The sequence below is a fragment of the Hesperophylax consimilis genome, chromosome 16, assembly GCF_061612785.1.
Source record: "Hesperophylax consimilis isolate HC1 chromosome 16, BYU_Hcon_1.0, whole genome shotgun sequence".
NCBI lineage: Eukaryota > Metazoa > Arthropoda > Insecta > Trichoptera > Limnephilidae > Hesperophylax > Hesperophylax consimilis.
The window spans coordinates 8,845,066-8,872,731 of NC_142851.1; the positions used below are offsets into that span (position 1 = coordinate 8,845,066).

General features: G+C 34.2%; 1 protein-coding gene across 2 annotated transcripts in view; it reads right to left on the reverse strand.

The window, feature by feature from the left end:
- Positions 1 to 27,451, reverse strand: part of hth (Meis homeobox homothorax) — a 516,737-nt gene extending 489,286 nt beyond the window's left edge. For both annotated transcript variants that reach the window (XM_089640857.1, XM_089640856.1), the window contains exons 1-3: positions 26,266 to 27,451; positions 6,306 to 6,529; positions 5,863 to 6,004 (exon numbers count right to left, since the gene is read on the reverse strand). In XM_089640857.1, coding sequence (XP_089496983.1) covers positions 5,863 to 6,004; positions 6,306 to 6,529; positions 26,266 to 26,280 — 381 coding nt within the window. In that variant the 5' untranslated portion in view covers positions 26,281 to 27,451. The remainder of the gene's footprint in view (positions 1 to 5,862; positions 6,005 to 6,305; positions 6,530 to 26,265) is intronic.
- Positions 27,452 to 27,666: the final 215 nt, after the last annotated feature.

A 27,666-nucleotide genomic window follows, 5' to 3' on the forward strand; every position in this document is an offset into this window, starting at 1 on the left:
TTCAAAAGATCGGCGTGATCATAAAACTACACGCCACTCCCTCGGGTAAACTGAGTGACTGATATTAAAGTAATTTAGAATTGCATCGAGCTCTGTGATTAGTTACAAACAAAATAAGCCACTAGAAGCTGATTAAAGGGTAGACAGAAAGGGGAAGAGAAGGGATTCAGACTTGCGAGAAGTCCAACACTCATGGTCCCGTACATCGCCTGTCTATTTTCCATGTTTATGAATATGAAACAGGGATTCGATGTGACGTCCATTTTGCATATTTATACATAAATGCACCGGGATCATTGATCGCACGCATGAATGCTTGTGAAATAATTTTACTGAACCATTTTGCTGCCATTATACAGTGTGACCGGCTTTCGTGGCTCGATTTTAATGCGTTGTCGAAGAATTAATTGTTTTTCTTACATTATTATTTATCAATTACGTTAACACAGATCACAAGGTCAAGTAAGTTTTATTCGTTTTGTTTAGACAAAGAACATCGAAAAACACACATGGCCACAAAAGAATCTCTATAACTGGCCAACTACCCATCCTACAATTTCTCCATAGGGGCAGAAAACATTAAAACCCACATAACTCTATCTTGGTACACACTCCATTCTCCATTCAAGTTCATAAACTGACACAAATGTGTTATTTACTTCACACTGCGATCCTAAAATGTCCAAAAGATTCTACTATTTATGCAATTGTCCAAACACTCGTGCATACGACAATCTTTCAAAGATCAATCTGAGAATAAGTAAGATTATTCAGCCTGTATCTTCTATGGATATTGCAGAAATTGCAGATATAAATATACAATTTGAACCATGTTGAAAGTCAGAGGGATAAAATACATAAAGCAGATGCCGGTACAGAAGATGTGCGCTATATTACCTGCCTGCCTAAACAAAAAGATCATCGGAACATACATACAGCCTACGTCATCCCTTTACAGATCGCATTGTACACGGCGTTACGTACATTAGGGTGGTACAAGAAGCTTTAAATACCTTAACATACATACAATGCACGGACGTTACTAGGGTTGCCAAATCAACTAATATAAATTAAATTAGGTTAAAGTGCTTTAAAAGAAACTCTAAATGTATTTTAAACTGATGTTCTTTAAAAACTGAAACACAGTTGAACTTGTTTTTAACGAAGGATTTGTTTGATTCAATTATCGCAATGTGGTTCGACATGAAAATTCACAAAATTTGATAAATTTTGTCAAAAAATTACGCCTGCGGCGCTTATACACAAGTAAAAGAAATTGTGTGCAACGTCAGCCAAATTTTCGGTTTAATTTTAAGAGATGGGGGTTGTTTTTAGATTTCTTCAAGGTAAAAATGAATAGGTTAAGGGGTAATCTCTCATTCAATAACTTGTTTTGAATTATTTTCGAATTTTGGTCGTGCCAACCCTGCGGACCGAATGATTCAACAGGGGAGCTGTACCAACCCTCGCCTAACGGAGGGTTTAAATTTGCTTACTTATTCATTATTTAAACCTTTTAAATGTTTACGTTCGCTTTATGTGCGCACCAATACACGCATGTGCAGTCAGCGCCGGCTGCTAGATCGACAACTCTAATCTAAAATTCATCCACAACCGCGCAAGCCGCTTCAGTTCCATCGCACCAGATAATAAGGGTTAGTTTCCCTTATCCAATCGAGGGTTCTTCAGATGGCTTGCTTTGTTTTGTTCCCATAAACAAACCGTTCGCGAAATGGGTGTCGGGGTTGTTTAGAATTTTGCGGCCGCTTGAACAGTTTTTGACTTCGGTTTTGGAGTAGTGAGTGTTGTTTGTTGGTTTTAAATTTTGAGCGGCCGCTAAGCGCTCGTGCTAAGGTTGGTGATTGCTGGTGGCGATAAAGGGAATATTATATGGGGTCGGCGCATATGCTTCAAATTGATTGCTAATTTTTGTTTATTATTTTTCAATCATACTCAGGGGGCCAGGGAAAATGCTTCCTTTGAATATAGCCAGCGAATTATCGTTTTGATATTGAAGTGCATTATATTTGTCTTAATTTTTTGTAATGCGAACAGAGCACAAAAATCGCAACTGCTCTCATCCGTCTGGAGCCAGTGAGATTATAGCATTCCCAATTGGGTTATGTTGTGAGGCTGAAGGTAATGAGGAGGGGAAAGAGATGAGAAAGACGAAGGTGGGCGAGTACCTGGCTATTCAGATCTGGTCACCAAACAGAGCTAAATTCATTTCAGGGAACGTTTAATTTCTGAATGATTGCTAGTCTAGATGCTTACCCCTCGACCACGAAGGCCGTCATTTGATCGGTAGCTAATTCTAAACGGAGTGAGAAGATGCAATTATTTTAAATATTTTAATAAATAAAGTATCTTGCTGATATTGCAATAAATAGGTAGCAACCCACCCTTAGCATATTTAGCTGAGACTGTGCAAAACAATCGAGTTGTTAATTACTTTGCAAGCTGACATTTTGTATTGCATGTGCCAGTTTTTAAAATCTATAAATATAATTAGATAGGTTTTATCATTAGATCTGGAATCAATATTTCCAGAAGATATGTTTAATTTTTCGCAACCTGATCGCTTTTTAATTCCCATTCAATGCTATCAATGATAAAGTCATGTTAATTTTTATGAATAGCTTCGGTTCAAGTACTCATTTTGTCTCAAAAACAGATAAAACTGTTATCGGGAAATCATTCGTGTAAATGTCACTAAATTAAAATTGTAAACACTGATTAAAAATAATAATGCAGTATCATAACGTTGTAATGTAATACATAAAATACACATTAAAGATAACAACGTCACAAATATCACTTTTTAAAATCACATTAGTCTACTATAGAATTTTTTGATGTAGATGTAAATCATTTATAATAATTCCTTTCTTTTGTTGTGGTCTACTGGATGGATAAAAAATAATTTAATTTGAGGAGATGCACCACGTCGTGTAACATTTGGAATCGGGCTGCAAACAATAATACTGCTTATGTAAATGGCGATAAGGTTTAAATTTCCGCTTAGTACCAGCCGCCTGTTTTGAGTTATACAAGTAAAAAAAACATTGCCAAAAAGTGTGTTTTATTTTATTTTGCGGAGAATTTTTAGATTTTTCAAAGAAACTTCATTTAGCAGATAAATACAATAAATACATAACCAAAGACACATTATGTGGTATTACTATGTTATATTATGCTTTGTCTTAAAATAATTTTTGTTTTGGTTTAGGAAACTGAAGAATGAAACAAAACAAACAAAAAAATAACACTGTCGAATTAAATCGCTAGTCTAAATTTAAACGGAATTGAAGAGGTGCACACAATTATAAAAAACTTTTTTTAAACATTCAATAGTATCAGTAAGCTTTAATAATTCAAAATATCCTCTTTGATGTGTCTACATCTGCCTAAATATCTGTCTTAATACAAAATTTGTTAAGATTTCTGATTATGGTTCTTTCCTCGTGTGTAATTTTTAACAATTAAGGCGATGCCATACGTAGTAATGCAAAATCATGTGTTTTTGTTTTGAAAATTTGGTCGCCTAGAAATGTTTCAGATGCTTTAATTAAATACTGCTAGTAGAATACATCTTGGCCTTTTGAAATAATCGAGTATTTTTTAGATAAGTCTTTTTATAAGCCCAGAAAAAAATAATGTATAAGGCCTATGAAAACTTCTTTAAAGTTCAAAATCTCCCACTTACGAACCCATTTTCGGTTATGATTTTATTGTATAATGTGGCAAATTAAGTTATTTAAAAAATGATCTAAAACAAATTAAATATGTATGCCTGAACATCCACAAAATAAACTAATGGGCACTTTTTGGCCATGTTTTTTTCTTGCATAAATCAAAACAGGCGGATTGTGTTAAGCGGGAATTTAAACCTTATCGCCATCTAAGTAAGGGTTGTTATTGATAGCGGCTCAATTTAAAATATTACCCGATGTAGTGCATCGCCTTAAGAGAGTTGCTTTTAAATAAACTAGGAATCACTGAAGTAGGTATCTCAACTGTATGGAACGGCTCTATACGTTTGAATATTACATGTTTGTTTAATCGATAAGGATTAAGACAATTTTTGGACCGATGGCCTGTCAGATAAAGTGTCACTTGTCATATGTTGTCGTTTCGATTCTTGTTCACGATTTTACACATTTTAAATCCTCTGATAGCAATCATAATACCCTGGGCACTGATAACGTTTCACTTAAATTAAATTCACATAAAATATCGGTGAATACTTTCGTAGCTAATCCGAAGAAATGACAATTAGACTGTTAATATGACTGCACAAAAGTATTTCTCATTTAATTCTTGAATATTACGGACACGAAGTGGAGGTTGAAACACCCGATTTAATAGGCGATATATTCGATATTTCAAAATATGTTTGATCCTTCACCTTGCCTTGAATGATTTTCAAGTGGCAATCCTTGATTTAAGACGTTAAAATGAAGAATCATCATGTTGATTATCAATCGGATCTATTAATGGCATTGTGCAACCTTTCAGAAATATGTATCAATATTGTGTTCATTACATTTGCGATTCACTCCAAGTATGTTGTTTGAACAGTCTGATCTCATTCGATAAGAATTGTATTTTCGAAACAGTGAATAAATATTATTTGATGGCAATTTCTGATCGACATTCTTTTTCAATTACAAAAAATGGAATTTCACTGCCAAATATTAATTTTCAACATTTCAATGAATTACCACATTATACTGAACACAAACAATGTTTATTTTTGAGAGAGCAGAGCTAGAATTAATATCGTTCGGGTAATCAGATCCTTTGAACGTTAGCAGGACAAAATGCATTTATAAACTTAAAATGCTGAATCTATATGTGGTCTCCAATGGTTGCCGAAATATGACTATTCTTTTAATGAATTAATCGGTGCCCATAGTTCAGACTTCGCAAAAATCATGAATTGCCGACGTAAAGACGAAACACGTTGAGTCGTAATTAATATTGTTCAAAAGCGCATAGATTTATGTTGGCGTTGGCGGCATGGTGCATGGAACATGGTTCGCCGATGAAGGGGTTTTATTTGAAAGCAACAGACAATCACAGCGTGATGTCTCGGGCTTTCAATGCACTGCCATTACTGGCATGCATCCATCTGCTCGCTGAATGGATTCCACAAAGACCTACGATGTATCATTGCTTATTTTTAAGCACTTGAACACAAATACATATTGGCAAACATGTCCAGATGTTTTACAATGTCATAAGGAGAAGAACGTTTAGTGAAAATAAAAAACGTTCTTTAATAGACGTTCGATTAAAAACAACAGCGATCAATCGCATGGCCATGACAATATTAATGTTCACTCTAATAATCATGTGTAAGCTTAAATGCTTTGGGATTTTATTGTGAAAATAAGGTTAAGTAATTGGCAAAATATTTTGCCTTGCCAACCGGCTAATGCCTCTATCAAATAATCGCGTAATTCGCGAGCGCCCGTGATAATGACTTATCTTTATTATATTTTTGTACATCGGCAGCCAGCATTATTACTTATGCGTTGATAGGACCTTACACGAAAATATTTCATTTATTTGATTCGTAATAAAAGTGCACAATCGCACGATAAAATGGAATAGTTAAATCTGAAAAGCATAGCACAAAGAATTGTAGGTACCAATCACTTTGTTATGGCGTTCCGCAGGGTTTTAGTATTCGACCGGTATAAAAGTAAAAAGAGCACAGTAATAACGACACTCAAATCATCAACATTATTCAGAAGTTTTCCGAATTCAGATGTTTCAAGTGGTAAGTTATTTGTACCCAAAGGTAGGTATTTACGAAAAAAAAAATGTTTTGAGGGTAAAAGTCATACGAGTTACCTGTTTGCTGAAAACTGCTATATCTTCGTTGAAGGACTCTGAGGAGCAGACGTCACCGCCGGCCACCCCGGGGTCACGTGGTGTGCACGTGGCTAATTCGCACTTCTCAAAGATCAGAGCGAGGAGGGGGAAAAGGGGGTGGCTGGAATAAAACAAAACAATTAACATGATAAAAAAATATACATTTCAGTGAGGTTAATGGAATGCTGCTAAAATACCCCTAACTTTAAAATACTACTTCAGTGTCAAGTCTTTATTAACTGCTTATTTAATTGATTTGATCAATCAGAATAATTATGAAGTATTTAGAATTGATTATTGATGCTTTGATACAATTCTTGTGGGAATCATCTTAAGAAGTGATGACTGGATTAGTAAGTTCATAAAAAAATGAGAATGGCAAGTTAGACCATGGTCCGAATCTTTACCCATCACCGACTCACCCGTATATCGCGTCTTTGTCTCTCTTGTGCACGTGGGGCTCCGCCGCCATGACGTGGTTGGGCACCGGCGACACGTGGTTGGAGGGGGCGTAGTGCATAGCCGCAGCTGGGTGGGGCACGTGTGGCACGTGGTGCGCCCCCAGGGGCATGGCGGCCGAGCGGTGGGGCTCGTACATGCCCCCGGGGCCCCCCTCCATGTAGCCGCCGTGCAGGCCGTCATCGTACTGGAATGGAAATAGGCAAAGGTCAGAAACAGGACAAACAGCAACAACCTCAACGAAAAGTAAAATGTGTCGAAGAATCACATCAAGGAAACAAAAATCATTCAAAAGTATAAAGAACTATTAACTTTGATCCACTTTGGATCCAAATATTCAAGTCTTCAGAAGATCACATCAAGGAAACAAAATGTACTCAAAAACATTAATTACCACAGACTTTGGATCTAAATATTTAAGTTGTGGGTGGAACCACAGTGTTCTCCTTGAGAGTACCAAGGAGGATAAGAAGGATAAGGTTTTTACTTATGACGGCAGAATTACACTACTACAAATATGCGACCATCTCAGCACATGTTCTCTTAGTGAGGTGTTCCCAAAACATTACTACTGATCTATTTACTAACAGTTTTTGATTATTAACAATTTCTGGATATCATTTAAACTGTAATCATCTGTAAAATGTTTTCAAAAGATCACACCAAGGAAAAAATTAACTCAAAGCATTAAGTACTACAGATTTTGGTCCTTTTAGAATCTGAATTTTCGAATTCAAGGGTTGCCGGGAATCACATGAAGGAAACACGGGTTAGTCAAAAGCAACAAGAACTAATAATGACTATGGTTCACTATACCGAAATCCAAACATTATAGCCTAAGCTATGTTTTCATAGGATCACACCAAGGAAACAAAAGTCAATCAAAAACACAAATAATGATTGTCCTATCACTGAATCCGAACAATCAAATGCAGGAAGGAAGTGATCACTCCAAGAAAATACACTTTACTCAAAATCATCAAGAACTATGGACTACGGTTCACTTATACTGAATCCAAATATTGAAACATAGTGGTTTCAGAGGATCACATGAATGAAACAAAACATATGATGGTAGAGTTACACTGAATCCGAATATTTAAACATAGGGATTTCAGAGGATCACATGAAAGAAACAAAACATATGATAGTCTAGTTACACTGAATCTGAACATTCAAGTATGTACTAGGGTTTCAGGGGATCGTATCAGGGAAACAAAAATCAGACAAAATATAAAAATGATGGACTTAATAATACTTGAATGAATCCGAACAAATAACTCACTAAGCAAAAGCCGCAAAGGACATTAAACAAATCAAGGCCAAACCATAAAACCTTCAAGGCTGTCCGAAATGTTGCCTCAAGATGTAGGAGTAAGCCGAATACGGCTCTTTCCAAAGTGAAACAACACATGAGTCGTTTAGAATCAAAGACAGAACTATCCAGAATCGATCGAAATCTTAGGACGGGTTGTTTCGGAGTATTTGAACAATTCATCAAATTTCAACGTTCATTTTCAAGTTCTGTGAAAGATTTTTTCAAGTTCTGTTTTTATTTCAGTTTTGTCAAGCAACTAGCCTATAATGATATAATAACAGAACTTGAATTGGACTTTCACAGATCCCAGAAATGAACGTTTAAATTTGATGAATTGTTCAAATACTCCGAAACAACCCGTCCTAACAGTTCTACATTTGATTCAAAATTCTTGGAGGGTTCTAGTTTGTTACCGAACAATATTTAAATCATTTTTAATATCACAGAGATACTGGCATATTTAGTTTATTTTGTCGATTTTTTAGATATTTCTGCCTTTGATTCTATACGACTCATATGTACTATAATTTTGTTGTAATAATTTCAATTCTTACATCTGCAATTCAATGAAACATAGGTAGGTATAACAATCGGACGATAAAGTAAATTTTATGATATTGCCTTTCTTTTTCCAGGCTTTGCTTTGTTTTCTCCATTAGGATTCAAAACTGTACGAGTTACTTATTTTTTCACTAAGTTAATCTTTACTTCTTCGTTAACTTTTAATTCTCACTGTACTTATATTCATGTAATTTGATGCAGCTTGTGCAACTTGGCAATCACTAATGTTAGTTTTAAAAAATCCCCACAGTAGATCGGAATCAGACAAGAAATTGTTTGTTGTTTTGAATGCCCCCCATATTCTACATTTAAATACAAAGCATCATCACCAGAGTCACAACACACAGCGTCATAAAAAAGGAGAGTCAGTAATAGTTAAATTAATGTAACACTATAATGGGTGCTCGTGTGTGGGTACATCAAGCAGACTATCGGAAGGCACATTAAAACAAAGAACGAACATTACTTTTTTGTTTTGTTGAATAATTGTAGTTCGTTTTGTTGACCATATGGGTAGGCCGAGCAATTAGATGAAATTATGGGAACAGTGAACATGTTACAACACTGACGAGAAAATAGGTAATCAGAGTCATCGCTTGTAGTGGAAACTAGTCTTCAAAAAATCATTCAAAATTATTTGATGAGTTCCTATATACACCATAAACATTTCATGGTGGTATTTTTGTTTCTATATGAGTCTAAACAACCCAGAACCAGTGGTACAATGGCACCCACGAAGAGAGAAAGAAAACTGAGAATGATTAAGAGAAAACCTAAATCGAAATTATCTTTCACATTGAAAGTATTAATTGCAAGAATTAAGTAGGTAAATTAGCTTGTCCATATAAACATTAGTATATCCCAAGGTTCTGAAGTCAAGTCTAAATTACGACGTGTCTTACGTCAAATAAATGTGCGATTTGAAAATAAGTACCTACTGTAAATCAAATTCAACAGTAAATTCATTCTATGGAGATAAATAATGGAGAACATTATCCATAATAAAAGGAGAAGTTATTTCGCCGGATTTTTACATAATATTCTCTATTCTGCATGGTAATATTATACTGGGGCCAATTATCATTTGAGGTGTTAAAAATATACTAATATGTAAATTTTATGGCAACTAGTTAAGGCGGTTTTCAAAGCCGTGAGGAAAATGGCAGAATGTTAACATGGTACAAGGAATTCCTCACACCAAACATGAAAATAAACTGCCTTTTGTGTGAATAATACTTCAAACGGAACCATAAGAATTCTGCCTCATAACGACTGCGTCGCTGACTCGCGTCGGTAAAATGTTTCATATAGTCAGCCAGGATTTTTTTCAAAAAGAAGTAGGTAACACATATACTTCTTGCAGCCTTAACACAACACACTTTATAAATACATAGGTACATTAAATATTATAAGTTTCTTCTAGGGGTTATCGATTATTGTGAAAACTTCGTTTCATAGTTTCCTGGGAACATAATTCGACACATAAAGTTTTATAGTGTGTTTTGACTAAATTTAATAGCGTATAGATGTAATTAATAATAACCTCGATACAGGCTCAGTCTAAGTGAGGTTGATTTTTATGAGAAAAAATGTGTTTTATGTATAGTGAGATGCAATAAATAAATAAAAAAATAAAATTATCTTCTAATTTGAACGGAACAGAGCTTTAAGCTTCTTAGTTGGTTATGAAATCTTATTCCATAGCACAAAAAAAAATCTTTATGCATTAGAAGCTGACTGTATTTGAAGCGGATAAAATACCAAATAAATGTACAACTGATGTAAATCTACTAGATTTCAATCGCTCGCTTTTAACGGACCACTTGGAACCTACCTTTGAGCACTCTTAAAAGGATGACGACTTTTAAAAAAGTTATAACAAAACCTTCGCGCCATCAATTTCGATGATGTGGCAATTTCGGGCTGTTAAAAAAAAAGTGGGTGTGTCAAGCCTACGCAAGACAGAAGTGAAACTTCTAGTTTCAGCTGATGCTTGGCGTGGCGCAGTTCGCTGGTGTCTGAGAGAGAGGAAAGAAGAGAAGAGAGAGAACGTTCGTGAGCGGCTCCCCCACCTCAACAAGGTTTCACTTCAAAAATGCCACAGCCGAGAATCGAACCTCGCTTAACTGATTGAAAGCCAACCACGCTGAGCACCAACTGTAAGCAAAGCCGCATAAATTGATTATATTATGTAGGTTCTGAAAATATGAGAGCTTGTTATGTTTTATAATGTTACCTACATCACACCCAAAATATAATATATTTTTAAAAATAATGTACAATGTACAGAAATAGAATCCCACACAAGATCGCGTAGTGCGCTCTAGCGAACGGATATTTTATCAGAGGGAGATAGTTTTAATTTTTTTTTCTGTAAATTATTACATATTATCAAAATAAATAAATTAATTAAATAAATGTAATACAATTATCATAATATACGGATTAGATAATAATTTTAATCCAACACAATAACGCAAAGCGCGCTCTAGCGGAGTAATGTTTTATCACAGTGAGATAAGTGTTTTTATTATTTTGCAATATTATTTTCTTTTAAAAAATGTTCTGACCTACTAAAAAATAAGATATTGAATGAAAAAGGCGTTAAAAACAAAAAAATAATGTGCGATGGCCGAGAATCGAACTCGGATCAACTGCTTGGAAGGCAACTATGCTGACCATTACACCACCAACGCCAGTTGTCGGGATGAGCTAAGAAGCATTTATATGTTACTTCAAAACTTTGACTAGATCAAATGAACTTTAATCGGTGGTGGGGGTACCCGCATTTTCGTTTCGGTCATGAGTCGGTTTTACTCCGGTCCTCGAAATTGCATGACGCGCGTAAAGAAGTTTCACTTCAAAAACCAGCCACAATAAATCGATATCTCAAGTTCCACCGCCCCCCGCCAACCCCTGTCCGAAACACACCATCCAGAAAGTAAACACAAGGTGATTATTATATCTTAGATCTTAAAATAACCGTCATTATCTCTGTCTATTCTGTACTTATTGTTGTAATTTTATGGCCGGGGTGCTAAAGTGGGCGGACACATTTGGGCGGATTTTTTCACCCCGAAATGGGAGCAAAACTTACAGGTGAAGAATGCAACCTGAAGCCATTACTTGTAGAGACTTACCGTGAAGTCATGAAGGAATTTAACTATTAGTATTAGCATTATCTTTAATAATTATGGCAGATTGAACGACAATAGAAAGCAAAGGGAAACAATGAAATTATTGAACACAATTTCAATTATTAGAGTGCTGAATAAATTAATACAGTAGTAGATTAATAAAATTTTGTCAAAGGAAGTGAGACTGTTAGGAAGCGAGAGAGGGAGTCCACAGTAAATTGAGTTCTGATACACAAGAATCAAAATGAGAAACGCAGTGCAAACCCATATGATAGTATTTGTTGAACGAAAATCAAAGAAATTGCGAGTTTACGGATCGGGTTTTTTTGTGGCGAATGATATTATCAGATCTAATGGTACTTATACTATGAAACGGTAACCGAGCCACGAATTACGGTAAAGGAACGAAGCAACTGCAAGCGACGTTTTCGTTCCTTTCCTTAAGTCTAGGTATAGTTCGGCAGTTCGGCTCGCGTATGTATACGTAGCATAAGAATGGAAAACAATCCTTGAATTAATAGGAATTAGTGATAAAAATAGTCTAAGTCCGTATTTTACTGTTAGATATATGAAAACAAAGATATTTACGAACCTAGCTGTAATGAAATTTTATTGTCTTCGTGTTATTTTAACAATTTAAATAATTTTATTTGAAGCTCTTCAATATACGGAATAATACGATATTTATGCTAATCCTCGCCGTTATAGCCGAAAAGAATTTCCTTTTTTTTTGCGTTGAAATCTTTAGGAGAAGAAATAATAGACTTTATTCAGAATGTCGTTAGCAAAAAGTTTTTTTTAAAGTAAAATCAAATTCCTATTATTTAAATCGTTATTCTCATAACTACCTTTACAAATCTAAAAATGCTTTATCGCGGCATCATTCAAATTAATGCAATATCCGTTTGGTTTATTTAAATAACAAAAAAAATATATATTTTGAAACTCAAGTTCGTTCAATACATTGTTCATGATTCGTGTAGCAATTCGGCACTAAACAAATTACCTATGCATAAGAGAGCTTTGATTCAACTAAATAATATATTATCACTCTTACTAATAAAGGCCTGTTAAATTCTACACACCTGATCAACAGTTGTGTTAAATTTAACATACGTTTATTAGTATGGCCCTTATAATCTATTAAAGAAGGTTAAATTATATCAAAATAAATTATTTGTATTTTCAACTTCATACCGCAAACGTCAAAAACATACGCAGTGATTTGAATATTAGGTACCTACTCGTACAGCAAGTTTTAAATGTAAACGTTTGTTGGTAAAATTAGTTTATTTAAGGGCCATAGATATTAGAAACATATTGAGATATGACATGGAAGTGTGCTGACTGTCGCTGATCTAAGTCCAAACTGCACGGACAATGATAGTTTTGCATTTGGTGTGTAATGTGTTTTGGCATAATGATGTTGGCTACTTGATTTCACTCTATTAATGGATGATTGCCTATCTCTCAGTTGTGTATTTGAAGTGAAATAACACAAAACTGCGCCATACAAATGATGTTAATACTATTATTTCCCTTGTTATCATTGTCTATTGTTTTGAACATCACAGGGAAAGGGCACTTTAAAGGTGTATTGTTGTTGATCAAATCTGTTTGTTCCAGGGCAGATTGGTCACTTTTAAATAACTGAGGGAATAATTTTTCAGTGTTAAATTATGTTGACGTTAGTACAACGGCAAAGCTCTCGCTGTAAAATGTGGCCACGGCAAACAATCACAAGTTTTTGCCGGAGCAAGTTGACTCAATTTGCATGGCTGATTGTCTCACAATTTAAATATTTGATTAGCTTAGATGGACGAAGATAAGAAAACACATTATTCTTCACCGTATATTCTTTATCTTCACTATTATTGCTATTATTGTTGTAGACTCCAAAGAGTGCTGTTGACGTCACATTAATCAATCCAAGTCCGGTTTTTGTGTCGCAACACTTTTTTTGGCTTTTTGGAAAATTTATTAATTAAGGATAATATCAAAGACACGTAGGTTGATATTTAAAAATCACAAATGAAAAAAATTGTCCCGTTTAGCATAGGCCCCCAGAGAGGTGTGACGTTTTTCGCAAATTTTATGTCAAAATGTTATCCATTGGTATTCTTATGGCAGTTTTTTCTTCATACCAAATTCGTATCTTATTTAAGATTTTTTTGTTTATATAGGGTCAAAATATATGGGTAGTTAGGTACCGATGTATTTCGTTTAATGATTTACACAGGAGAAAAGTGAGTATTGCTGATTTATTAAAATCGTATTAAAAATGTGACAGCAGGCCAGTTCTTAATATACTATTAGAACTTTCATAATTATCGGAACACTCGTTCATGCAACTGCGTTTATCCTTTATTTATATAACGACGAAATGCGAAAATATTAGTTTTTTATGAACACGGTTTCCGACATCGCCATAACACATTCTTGTTTTACTGATAGATTATTAGGATACCTGCCAATTCATTAATTCGTTAAAGGCCTGCAGTTCCGTTTTTAATGGCAATATAAATAATTTGGAGAGATTTAATTGTAAATTGATATTATTTTCTAATAGTTAAAATTTCAATTACGTTTATATGTTTAATTATTATTATCGCACATTTTGTAATATTACATTTTTCAAAATATTATTAATTATTGCAACATGTAGGTATTGATGTAACCGTTAAGGAGCTTTGAGATATTTTCAAGCAAACGCTAAAACTTCAATAATATTTCCACAAAACAAACAGAAAACACAGTGTGTTTCCATTCGGCAGGCTAAATGGACGTTTGTATGGAAAGAAAATATTATGTTAGCGTATTATGAACCAGAAGAATAATATTATTTAAACCAACACTATCGCCCTGAACACGACAAGGCGTTCAAAATAATCAGTTTAAATAATACCTGGTACCTTAATATGTTTACTTCACCCACGTTTTAAATTGTTTGACTCAACGACTAAATAAAATATCCTAGATTTAAAATTTCTTTGTAAGTGTTATAAAAAATACATTAAACGTATTTACGCCCCCACGGGCCTCGTAAATAATATCATCTGATCAAATATTCCCGCTTAGCATTCAATTCGCTATTTTTGAACATATTTTAATATTATTTGCGCCCTTGAGGTGATTTCACACAAAATATAGCGCTATATAAATCACCCAAATATAATAATAATAATTATTAAATTAATATTTTTAAAGCAGTCCAAACACATTTTCAGACTCTAGCATTACAAATCGACATATTATGCAATTTAAAAGATTAAAATTTTTAACGCAAACGTAGATAAAGTTTACCGATGGTTTTTATCGTAAAAATTGTAATCACCACAATGAAATTTAAAAAAAAAACGTTTTAATTAACCAAAGGTATTATAAAATTTATTATGAACACAATTTTTTTTTTTAAATAAAAATGTAAGCTTCAACAAATATTTTACAAATGATAAATATGTTTCATAGAATTATTTCAAAATTTTCGGGAGCATCCATGGTAAACTTTTGTATGCAAACTGAAAGCGTGGTATTCTCTCTTTTTAACATTGCCTAAACCATATACCTCACCATAATACAAAATGAGATAGCACATCTTTTACGAGTCCGTGTCACGCTGGGAAAAATATCTCATAGGTATATCGGCATATAACAGAACCCTTGGGGTAATTTTTCACGAAAACGGCGCTATATAAATTAGCCAAGTGTTTTGTTGTAAGAATAAATATTGTAAAGTTTCCGGTGCTTAGTTAGTAATAAGATAGAGCCTATGTTTTGATATTATATATTTATAAAACACCAGTGAAGTGATGTTTCTCAAAATGGCGCAACACAAATCATCGAAATATTATTAGGAATTAGCGCCAAAGAGCTTATAATACCTAACCTAACATGTCTCCATTAGATTATTTTTCATGAAACCGCGCTACACAAAAATACAAATCATCCCAATATTATCGATTACAGTGATCACCTACTACCTAGGGCCTTGGCGTCGACTGGCTTTGACAGCGAGCGCCAAAATTTAACTTGCGCCGTCCGTCTTTTAGCTCAGCGCTGGCCATGGCCGTGTGAGCTTTCAGGCGGACTCACATTTAAATTGATTTAAAAAAAAAATTAAATAACGTATTTAATTACGTTTTTATTTAGAATTTAGAGATGAATGGGGATTGAATTACGTCTAAGTGGATAATTAATTACGTAATTAACATACGTCGCATATTCTTCCCAAGCGAAAGAACAATTTTAATTGTCCATAGGTAATGTATTGTAATGCGTCTGGGGTAAAATGTAAGTTTTCTCTGAAAGACTTCGATGGCTTGAACGTAGAAGGTTCAAAAGGAAGTAATGCTAGAAGCAGATAGCGTGAATGATGGACGATCGTAAGAACTGCCCGTCGGTGGCTGCTTCTGCCTCTTCAATTTAACATTTATACCTTATTGTAATAAGAATTAACGATTTTACCTACACAACAAAAGCACGAGTTCCTATCTCACTTCCAGCGAATTGTATATTACTTTTAATTTACTTAGCAGGCTTTTAATCAGGGGAATCTTTACGTTGGTGAGTGGTTATAGTCAAATATATCATATTAACCAAGAAAAAAACTTCTCATAGAATTGATTACAACACTTTAGATAAAAGCATTTTTCCTGGGCGAGTAAGTCTGCATGTTCAAATTATTACGATAATAAGAATCAATAGGCATAAAGTGTCCAGGATTATAAAACCCAAAGCAAGAACGCACGATGCATTTAAGAAGATTTCGTTTAGTTGTTGATGAACATCACATTAATTGACCAAGTAGTCTATAAATCAAATTGTTATGTCGGTGGGTGGTATAGTAAAAGTTATGTTCTTTTATAAGAAAGCTTTTCTACGAAATGAATATTATTAAGTACGTACCTACACAAGTTGGTCTGCGTATTCATAATTTCACCTAAATTCGAATCGGTATCGAGTAGGTATCAAAAGTTATGAGATCCTAAGTGTATTAAATCTGCATATGTTTACTAATGGAAAGGTAATGAAATAGATGGGTAATGGAATACATGCCCCCACAGTCACTCTCGTCCAGGATGTAGCCTATTAGCATAGATGAAGATTTTCCTTCAAACCACTATACAAGTTCTAAATTTAACTACACGTGTGTTTAATTTCCTTTTTTGTATCACTATTTTATGTCATCGTGTTATTTTATATACATTGGTAATTTGGTTATGTTTTAAATCATTTTTCTTACATTGAATTCTTTTTTAAATGGCATAAATGGTATTGCACACACCGCTATAAATTATTACGATTACTATTTACTATAAGGTTTTATTTGGGTATAACCACGTTGGTGTAGTAATAATCTAAATAAACATTTTCAGTTATGAAATAATGCGCCATCGATTTTAGTTTCGGCGGACCTTGGTGAGTTTCCAGTTTTGGGGTCACCCAAGGGTGAGAGGGACAGCGGTCATGATTGATGGTGACACCGGAGCGGAGCATCGCCCCCGCGCTCACCAGAGTACAGAGTGCCGAGTACCGGGGCCAGGCGGCCAGGGCGGCAGGATACAGCGGGGGTTACAATCATAATAGTGTGCCTACACCTAGCCGGCCGCGGCGTCGAGCGTACCCGCACCTATACCTACAGCTTTCTTTATTGATCGGCCATCGCGCTCGATAATCAGCTGCGATTGTGTGTTTATGCTCTCCTGGTATTTATACTAAATTGTACAAGAGAACTTGTGGATATTTTAACTAAAACGTTGCATGAAAACAGAAATCGATTAATAAATTAATATAATTCACTTTGTTTAAACCACCGTTTTAATAAAATAAACATATAGGTAAATATTTTTAAATTATAAAAATGTTCAGTCACACATTATTAACCCATTGGGCGCTGGGATATATTCTTTAGAGACAAACAAAGAAACGTACTCTTTTTGGGAGACGTATATCCCAGCCAGACACGGTCTCATAAAAGTTATGCCATCTCTTTTTATATTACGGTGAGATGTGTGATTTAAAAGGAGTTCGAAAGATAGAATAACAAGCTTTCAGTTGTGTTAAAAAAAATCCGTTATCGCTCCTGAAAGACTAAAAATAATTCTATGAAACAAAAAACGAAAAAAAGTGAAGCCAAAATTACTTTTATAAAACCAAATAAATATGTAGAGCACTTATAAAAATACTTAAAAAGCGATACAAAACTACTTAAAAATTCATCTATTTTTCATTAATTTTTTTATTTATTTGGAATTTGACGCCCAACGTGTTTATATTTTTTTTGGTACAATTCATTGTAATTCATTGAACATCTAAATAAGCACAAAATCACCAAAACATAATGCTCCACCACACAAGATGGCAGAATTTAATTGCAGACATCGATTAGTTATGCTAAAGTGAAATATAACTTACTGAAAGAGAATAATATTGTTATACTATGTATTTATGTGTAATGTAATTAAAATGTATTTATTTAAGTTATTTGTGGTTAAATTTAATTTTCTTTTATCTGGAATAAAAATAAAAAAGAACTGTATTTTATTTTGAAATACGTTTCAAAAACAGTGAATATTTTCCGAGCATTCTGACAGTTCTCATGTGAGAAGTACATTACAAAATGTCAGAGGCTTTAAGGGGTTAATAAACTATTTTATATATACCTCGCCTAAATTTATTTTCACATTGATACTAACATATATTACTAAAAATGTGTTATTTAGGCACCTTGGTTGGTCCTTGATTCTGCACTAATAAAAATGATCGTGTTAAAAAGTGATAGAATGCCAATTCCTGTTAAAATATTAGTCATTCGGAATATATGGAGAATACGTGTTCTTTTCCTAGTAAATATCATAAATGCAGCAATATCAGTATGTCATTATCAATATTAGTATGAACACGTGTTCCCCCGTCCTCATAAAACATTCGCTTTTAACGGATACTTTGTTGGATACTCTGTCTCAATTCATCCGTTGAAGGCCTGCAGTTCAGTTTTTAACAGAAAACACGCATAATTTGACCAGATTTATAATAATTGAAGAGTATTTCATATCGGGAAGTTTTCTCCGTGTCCTGTTGGAATTTTTAAAACTTTTTATTACCTAAATATGCGTGTATTTGAAAACTATTTTATGATATTTTTGTTAATCTCTTATAATTAATTTTTAAAATAATCCCTAATTAATTACCTTATTTTACCACTTACTGTTATTTTATTGTAAAAGCTTATTTGTCCGTTCTTATAAGTATTAATTTTCAGTGTCCTGATGAAGGAACCTTTGATTCAAAAACAAATACATATATATTTTTTAAATAAAAATAGTGATTGAAACAACATAAATTATTGCCATTTAATTAAAACGATGACACAAAGCGATTTTACAATAAAAGATGTAAAAAAAATATTAATTATATTTTTCTCTTTCGTTTTTATCGCCCCGTAAAAAAGCTTATTTCTAAAAGATATTTATAAACATATGTTTAGTAAATGTATGGAGGTATTATTTCACAAAATTACAACACGGAGCGTTGTGTAAAATCTTTCAAACTATTGAAGTTCTCACACGACGCGTTATAAAATATTACCAAAATGCCAGGAACCTACGTAACAAACTAGCTCACTAACACGCTGTTAAGTATAATGGTAGTTAATTAGGAATTAAATATAATACTCCTATATTTTATATATGTACTTATGAATAAGCCTCATTACGTAAATAAAAAAAATAATTATAGTTTTGTACCCACGAGCCACGGACCGACAATAATTTTAACATAATGGTTCTACCATTTATTAGTGAGTTAGAAAAAAGAGCTTTTCCCTTAACCTCCCGCCTCCCGCGCATGATCACCTGATTCTACTAAAGCTAATTACAGATGGAATACCTGAAAAATTCTCCCGAAATGTATATAACCTTATCGGTGTGTCTGCATCTACCAATTGTTAACAATAGCAACTAGCTAAATCGCCGGTCATTAAAATCGCTGTATTCCGACAGAAACGATTTAATTGTTTCTTACATTCATTGAAAAATTCATAACATCCAAAAATGTACGGGAGACGATAATATCCAAGTAAAATATACGTATATCTCTAGATCTCTGCATATTTTACAGAAATGAATACATTATTCAAGCGCGTTCGTGGAAATCGGCATTAGTTCAAATCCGGTGAAATACCTAAGTCAGAAACCGCGTTGACTTACAAAATACATTGTACATTATTGAAAAATTTTGTAGTTATAATTTCTTTGAGAATATTTTACACGAGGGTGTGCTAATCTGGCTTCGGTTTCAACTTCTGATTTTCACAAGTTTCAAAGCTAACCTTTTTATTTTTCACGCTCATCACTTTTAACCGCTTAAAGCTTGCGGTCGTATGTTCACATGGACCCGTCATGTCTTCCCGTGTTGATGATATTGAGGAAATGATGGTGATTATGGGGGAAATGTATGATTTAGTCTGCGTGGTAGTTGGCGGGTACAATGAACGCCGATATATTGGTCCACTCTCGTCTGTCAATGGGGCATATAATCAGTCTAACCCACCAAAAGCAGTCATAATTGATCTCAAAAGCTCTTGTCCGTGTTCAAAACATATCCGTCTGCTGACACAAAGAGATGCGGGCGCAATTTCAGAACATTAAAGCTGGATAGATAATTGTTTTGATCAGTCGAGGCGGGGCGAGGATAATTTCGTTCATTCGGTAATTGGTATTGTTTTAACTGGTTATAAACTATTCGTGAATCCAAGAATATTAATCTATTCATTCAGCAAAAAACCTGAGCGAGCTTTCGCTTTGTCATGTGCGATAAATCATAGCCTTAAGATGAAGTTTTTTTATGTCGGTAAATAGTTTTAAATGCAATGCACTTATTTTCTACTGAAAAGCTCTTAATTACACATCAAATCTTGTAATTTCACATGAACTAAACAAGCAATAATTGACAAATGGATATTGATATCAGAAAAACAACGAAGCTTGTATAACAGTAAATTATACTTATATCTAGTCTATATAGGTGAATTGTGTTTCGGAAGGTTAATAAATATCTACAGGGGTTAAAAATAACTCATGGTCGTTAATGTCGCTATAAAGCTGCTTAGTACTTGAATATTAAATATGGAAGTATTTTTAAATAATTGAGAGCTTAAATAAATAGTTTATTGCTGTATTTGTGAGGTTGTTGGTTAGAAATAGTAAAGAGAGAGAGTTTAGCGTGTTCCCCACCAATAGTCACGTCCCTCTTGCTGTAGTCTGTAGCTATAGAAACTGCTACCTGCCCGCTACAGTCTGTCTAACTGACATCGAATTTGTTTCAAGTCGTAAACTGATTTGATTGCTCTGAGAGGTATTCGTTACCTGTTTTATTGCCCTCTCGAATCTAAGTGCCTGCGTGATTGTAATTATTTATACATTCATCGTTATTGTTATTTGTTCGAGAGGAAATATTCTTAAACGTCTGATAAAATGTTAAATCAAATAAGTGGATAGATTTAAAACAGAAAACTACTGTCAAATTATAAATGCTGTCATGATGTCATTGTATGATCTCATCTACTTTGGGTCACAGAAGGGGCTTCTAATGACAGTAGTGAGTAGGTATTTGAAAACTTTAGATAAATCGTTTTTTTTTAGTTTTAAATTTACCAATCTGCTGTTGTATAATTCTATATCCACCCTTTTAATGGTGGTTCGGTACGTATTATATTCGGTACAGATTGCAGGCAGCTTCCTGATAAATTTTAGTAAATTCTTAATAATATCAGAACACGTGTTCATGCTCCTGCGTTTGTCTTGATAATATATAATGACAAAATGTTAGGATTTTTATGAAAACGTGTTACGACATCGTGACAATACATTGGTATTTTACTAAAAGTTTATCAGGAAACCTATCAATTCATTCATTTAGGGCCTGAAATCCCAGTAAGTTTTCTCCGTGTAAGTCATCAATATTAGAATTTATTACGAGTATGTTATTCTCATAAAATAAACAATGATAATCTGTTAAAAATGGACATGAAAGTTCCTGACTATTAAAAAAAAATACGTGACAAATTACTTGGAATTTTATTTTCAGAAAACAAAAATGAATTTTTATTTGAAATTATTTGCTATGGCGAACTAATATGTACATTTTAATTTAGGCTCAGTGATTCGGCCCGTCCCCCATAGAAACTTTCGGGCACTCTGAATTAAGCTTTAAGTTCATTCACGCTGCAATTCAGATATAAATGTATATTGGCAAAGAATCGCGCTGCATATAAATATATTCTAGAATATCTGGAACGACATATTTAATTCCAAATTCAAAAAATATTTCTTAGGATTCGGAAGTTCAAACAGGGCATCATCACTCACCCGTATAATTATAAATAATTAAACTCACATTTATGACTCTTGTAAAGGAATTAACAATATTGATTACTTTAAAATATTTTTAAGTAACCGAATATGTATTTCACTTACAAGGATTAAACAGCGAAAACAATGAAATAAAATACTATAAATTTATTAAAAAATTGCACAAATTATTCGTTTTCCTGATAAAAAAATGGGACTGCAGGCCTTTAACGTATTAATTGACAGAGTTCCTAACAAAGTATCAATTAAAAGCTAATGTTTTATGAGGACGGCGGAACACGTGTTCATACAAATACTGATATTGTCGCATTCTGTCAAGATATTTACTAAGTAAAAGTACACAAGTTATATTCACTTTTCTAACAGAATCATTTTCTTCGTGTACATTATTTGTTTTTATTGTTTACATTTTTTTCTTTATTCGGAAAACGAAAACATTAAATAATGCATAAAAGTAGGTATAACAACAAAACAAACTCTAGTTTCACGTGAGTAGTTTCCGTCTGCAATAGTTTCGGGTATTTATACAGGCATTGAAGTTTTTTATGACACGGATGGAATTAGGTTAGGTCACTTTTATTGTGGATCGGATCTTAGATTTTGATACACTTTAGCGTTAAAACACACCATAAAATACTATAACTTTTACTGCCGGGGTATTTATGACTTCCAAAGAAACAACACGTGACGAATATGACTTGATTACGCAATTCCGAATGAGGTTCCGCCTAATCCCTACCTACACACTATACGGTACCTACACAAGGGCCATAAAAATCTAGTAACTTGTCATAATTTATTGTTTTACGCGTTGCTTGTCACTCTATTTATAAAATCAACTTGCTTTTGCACAATTTAAAGATACATTTATAATTTATTGATTGCACGTTTTATCGTAAATCTCTATAAAAACATTTAATTCTAAGATGTTTACGTATTTTTTTAAATTTTTATTTAATACACTAATACAAATATTTAACTTTCATGCATATGTACAATAAAATCTATTAGTGTTAAATCTTTGTTTGATATTTCACATTGATATATTTTTGTAACATTTGGTTTTAGCGCTGGGGGTGTTAGAACTTTGTTAAAATAAGGTTACGATTTCAAAGAAAATATTTTTTAAATTTAAGTTTTATAGAAATGTTAATTTTCAAAATAAACGTACTGTGATTAATTTACCATCTAAAAAATAAGGAGGTAGGTACCTACCTAATAACGAAAGTATTTTTTGAAAAAAAAAAATGTATCACCGACGGAAACGTAATTTGTCAAGGTTTCGTTCTTTTGAGTTTTAGGAATTTATTTTATGTTATTTTAAACATTTTAGAATGAAATGAAATTGTGTTTTATAGAAGTGGACTAAAATCTTGCAGTGTGACATTACATTAAAATGAACATGTACCTAACCAATATTTGTGAAGTTTATGATGTAATTTTGTAATAATGTGAGAATGAAACAGACCTGGACTTGAGATCGACGTAAAAAATAAATAAAAAATACCACAAGATACTAAAATTGAAAACATGTATCCAATGCAAAAACAACATTTATAAAGCTCCCTTTGACTTAAATCGTGAATGTGTATTTAAAATAATTTTAATAATCTTTTCGAAAATTATTAACTTAAAGCACTTCAAATGCAAAATGCGGCAGAGGTTAATTAAATATTAAAAAAAAACAAGATTTATTTTAGGACACACAAATAAATACGCTTAATGTATTCGTGTTTTTGTATTAATAATTTAATGTTTTATAGCAAAACAATGCGTGATGGATGGTTTTATTTTGTGAAATCGAGATATCTTCCAAATATCGTAATAATTAACATATTTCCGCCATGAAAACTAGTTAGACGTAAAATATTATATTTCAGAAGAGGTAACAAACCCGCAGATTCAGTTAATTTGAATATTTCACTGATTAACAAAAAAAGGATTATAATGAGACATTGGTCTTAACATTCTTTGGAAATTTAACTGTCTGTCGGTCCAATAATGAATTCGCTTCTACAAAATTATTCTACAAGTCGTGTGACGTAATAATAGCGGCTTGAAAATTATGTCTACTAATCCGACGGCAATAAAATTTCCTGCTAAGTCTTCAGCGACGCACATTCTCGATCAAAATATTTAATAATTAAGATTTTCGTGAGCATGGAATTAGAAATATCATATATTTATGTTGCGTAAAGCATAAAGTAAATCATATGAAACAAGTGCAAAGAATTTAGTATTTGTTAGCTGGTATTACTTTTAAGTTGTAAAGAGTCATGCCGTATTGCTTTGTATTATCTTGGAAGGTAGAAATAATGTTTAATGGATAAACAACAATTATATTACAAGATTTGTCGAAATTACTAACACAATCTATACACTGCAATATGACTATACGACAAACATAGTATGACATAAATTGGCTGTTCCATTTTCAATATCATTGAATGGTGCCCTTGTTTGGAAAACATATTGAGAGCTAGCCCACAAATGAGATAGGATGGCAAGCTAGAGAGAACTTTGAATTAGCGAAAGCTTCAGCGAGCTCAGAAAGCTGGAGACATTTGAAAGATTTTGATTTTTTAGTATCACGAAAGATAAAGTCATAAATATTTATTTTTAAATGAAAAGTATTCGTTTTTCAAAGTCCGTTAGAAATATCTTTAAAAATCTTCATACATAGTTCGGTACATAATAATATGGGTGGGCATCTAAAGCAAGCGACGCGCGACGGTCGCCTCAAGGAAAGCTTTTGATCACACCCCTACCAGGAATTAGAGCGCTCTGATAGGCAGCTTTTATGTAAAGAGAGGGAAGACAGGACGAAAGGTAAATTTACCTAATATTAAACGCGATTATGTTTCCAGTTACTTTTAAAAATAGAAATTTAGCATATATTTATATAATTGAATATTTTTCAAATAAGTTCACGATAACAATAAACTAACTAGCCATCACACCGTTTCTCGACAGGGGTAGGCAGAGTTAATAGACAGTATACAGATGGTTGTCTCGACACAATCTCCTTGCTTCATTCACATTCATGTATCATCTCATTCATACTCTTCTGTTAATCTTTATAATATAATCTCTTTACATGTTATAATACGTTATCATCGATGCAATATTGAATTATTGGTAAGTATAATGTATAATCAATTGTTACGTAATCTGAGATTGAGAAAGGACAAAAGCACATTCTGCCAAACGTCCGCGGCGGACCTGAGATGAAATGGTAAACGAAATTTTTGCGTGGGATATTATAATGATTATATTATTTTAATGCTTTAAAAACGTATATTAATGTTTTTTCCTGGAAATAAGAACTTATATTTCCACTATAAGAATATCCTGCATTATAATATTTCTGCGGTAAGTAAAAAAAAATCTTTTGATTGGTTTCTTTGACTCGTATTTATTCAGGTAAAACTTCAAGGTGTGTGAATTCTTGCCAGCCGGGCCGTCGGATACTTAGAAGAACCTTTGGATAAATATTAATAAATTGCCCGCATACCTGAAGTGATTTGGTTGGACTTAATAATTGCATGTTTTTATTTTTCTAAATGAAAACTTCGAATCGGAGATGTGTTTTATGGGCTGTCAAATACAAGATTGTTAAACTTCTTTTCTGTTGTTGAAAAACTAAAAACTTTTCTAAGAACTTGATCCGTCGCGGTCATGACCGTGATTTACTTTTATAAATTGTTCGACTTTTATGCAATAATTTTATTTTAATAAATACTTAATACACAATTTAGTAAACTGAACGCAAATGAAGTTTTGTTGCTGGACTTTTGTAAACGGAAAAAAAAAATTATTTTTATAAATCACAAATGTTTTAATATTTTTCTATCCACACATTCCTAGGACTTGGTTTTATGATTGATTTAAAATAAACTTATTTAAAAGTTTACTAAGAAACTTTCGTGTAACACCCCTTTAGGTAAATAAAAATGTATTTATTGTTCAGCCACATTTAAAGACCTATTATTTCTACGCTACATCTATAATAGTATCTTTGGGTATTTCTCTAAATAGCTAATTTGCCTATAAAAATCGTTTAATAATATGAATGAACGGACGTTGTTTATTACAAATTGATTGAATGTGTCTGTAGGTATGACATTAAAAAGCAGTTAATATGAAAAGGTGACACTATTCAAATTAGAGTGAGTAGGTACCTGTAATACTACGTGAATGACTAATAATACCATAATTCAAGGAATAAGTGGTGAGCAGTGTGACTTCCACATTAAATGGTAAAAGTACTGGAAGATCCTATTGAGGCTTGCAATTATTATTGTTTTATGGTTTCCAGAAACTAATTCATTTTAAATGCCTTAGGTAGGTTTTACAATTAGGTCTGTCGAGCTAGGGTTACTTCCTAATTACACTGCCTATTTAGGTATATTTGATTGGAGGTTTGGCATATGAAATGTTTTTTTTTTTTAATCACAAAGCACAATATTGGTGAGGTTGTTTTTAGTAAAACTTTGACTGGGATACTATTCTATTAGGGGTTGGAATAGTTACATACCCTCGGCTGAGCCATTAGTGCTCGTGCCGCGGCGGGGAGGGCCGCCTCGCTGGCCACGACTGGAGGATCACTTGTAAACTAAAGAACACCCTCTTCTGCCACTAAGCACTTATGGTTCACTTCACAACACGGTTAGAGCGCTCCTATACAAAACGCTCGCGGTTGCAATATTCCTAAACACAAATATTCAACGGGAGATAGTTCTGGAAGTTCTGCTTGCGTAGTACGAAGGAGCTCGATCAACGCTATCACAGACGGAGGTATAGGCTTTATCGGGTATACACTGTTAGATATGAATCACTTATTATAAGGTACTAAATGTCTACAGCCGCTTTCCGCCCTGACAGGAGGATCTCCTCTCTGCTGGCTTCTGTAACTGGTATGCGGACTGTGATGGATTCTATCTGTCGAGTACTGCGGAATACCACACTACTGACTTGATATCTCCGATTATGACAGATTACGCGCTATTAAATTTATTTAAATTATAATCTACGGGACTATACTAAAGATCACTGTTGTTGCGTATACAATGGATTGTTATAAGGTAATGAATGAGTCGCATCCGAAACAGCTGTCGCTCATTCTAGTCAGGCTTCGGGTTGTTTGCTTGTTTACTGGTCAGGTATATCTAGGCTCAAGGGCACCGCATAGCTAGCGCGGCTAGCTGGTGGCAGCGGTGGTAGCGATGGCTGCCAGCGGTGCACGCTGCTGTGACAGCATGGTGACTGATGAGGTGAGATGACACAAGGAGGAATGGTCGACTCTCTTGGCCCTATTATCGGAGCCACATGCCGACTTTCTGACACCCGGAATATCCTGCCTGATGAGATCACTTTCGAGGAAACACGTGTCGCGGTTGCACAGGACGAAGGAACGCGGTTGTCACTAGGGTTAATAAGAAGCACTCGCGGATGTCAAACACGTTGAAGGATGAAAAATTCGCGCGCGATTTTGATATTTTTTTGTTTTTCGGAAAACTCGAGTTTTCTTTTTCCACGCGCGTCGGTAGGCACCGCCCCCGTGTCAATGAGATTGAATTGAGTAAATCTAACCTCTCCGGGAAAGTCCCGCGTGTGACAGTGACAGCGGTGATATGACTGGGAGGTGAGTGTGGTGTGTTGTGTTGTTGTGTTGACAGTTAGTTTAGTATAGTGTTTGGCGCACGCGAGGCAGCCAGCGCGCTCGGCGGTCGGATGTGTACTGGCGGGCGGCCGGCGGGCGGGGCGGGGCAAGGCGGGCAGGGCGGGCGGCGGGAAGGGCGGGCCAATAGAGCGGCGGCCAATGGCGGCCGCTCGGGCCCGCCCCGTCCCGCCCATGGCCCACCGCCCCCGGCCCGGACTCGGTACCCAGTCGCCCGCCGGCGGCCGGAGCGCCAGGGTCCCTGCTCCCTACTCCCTA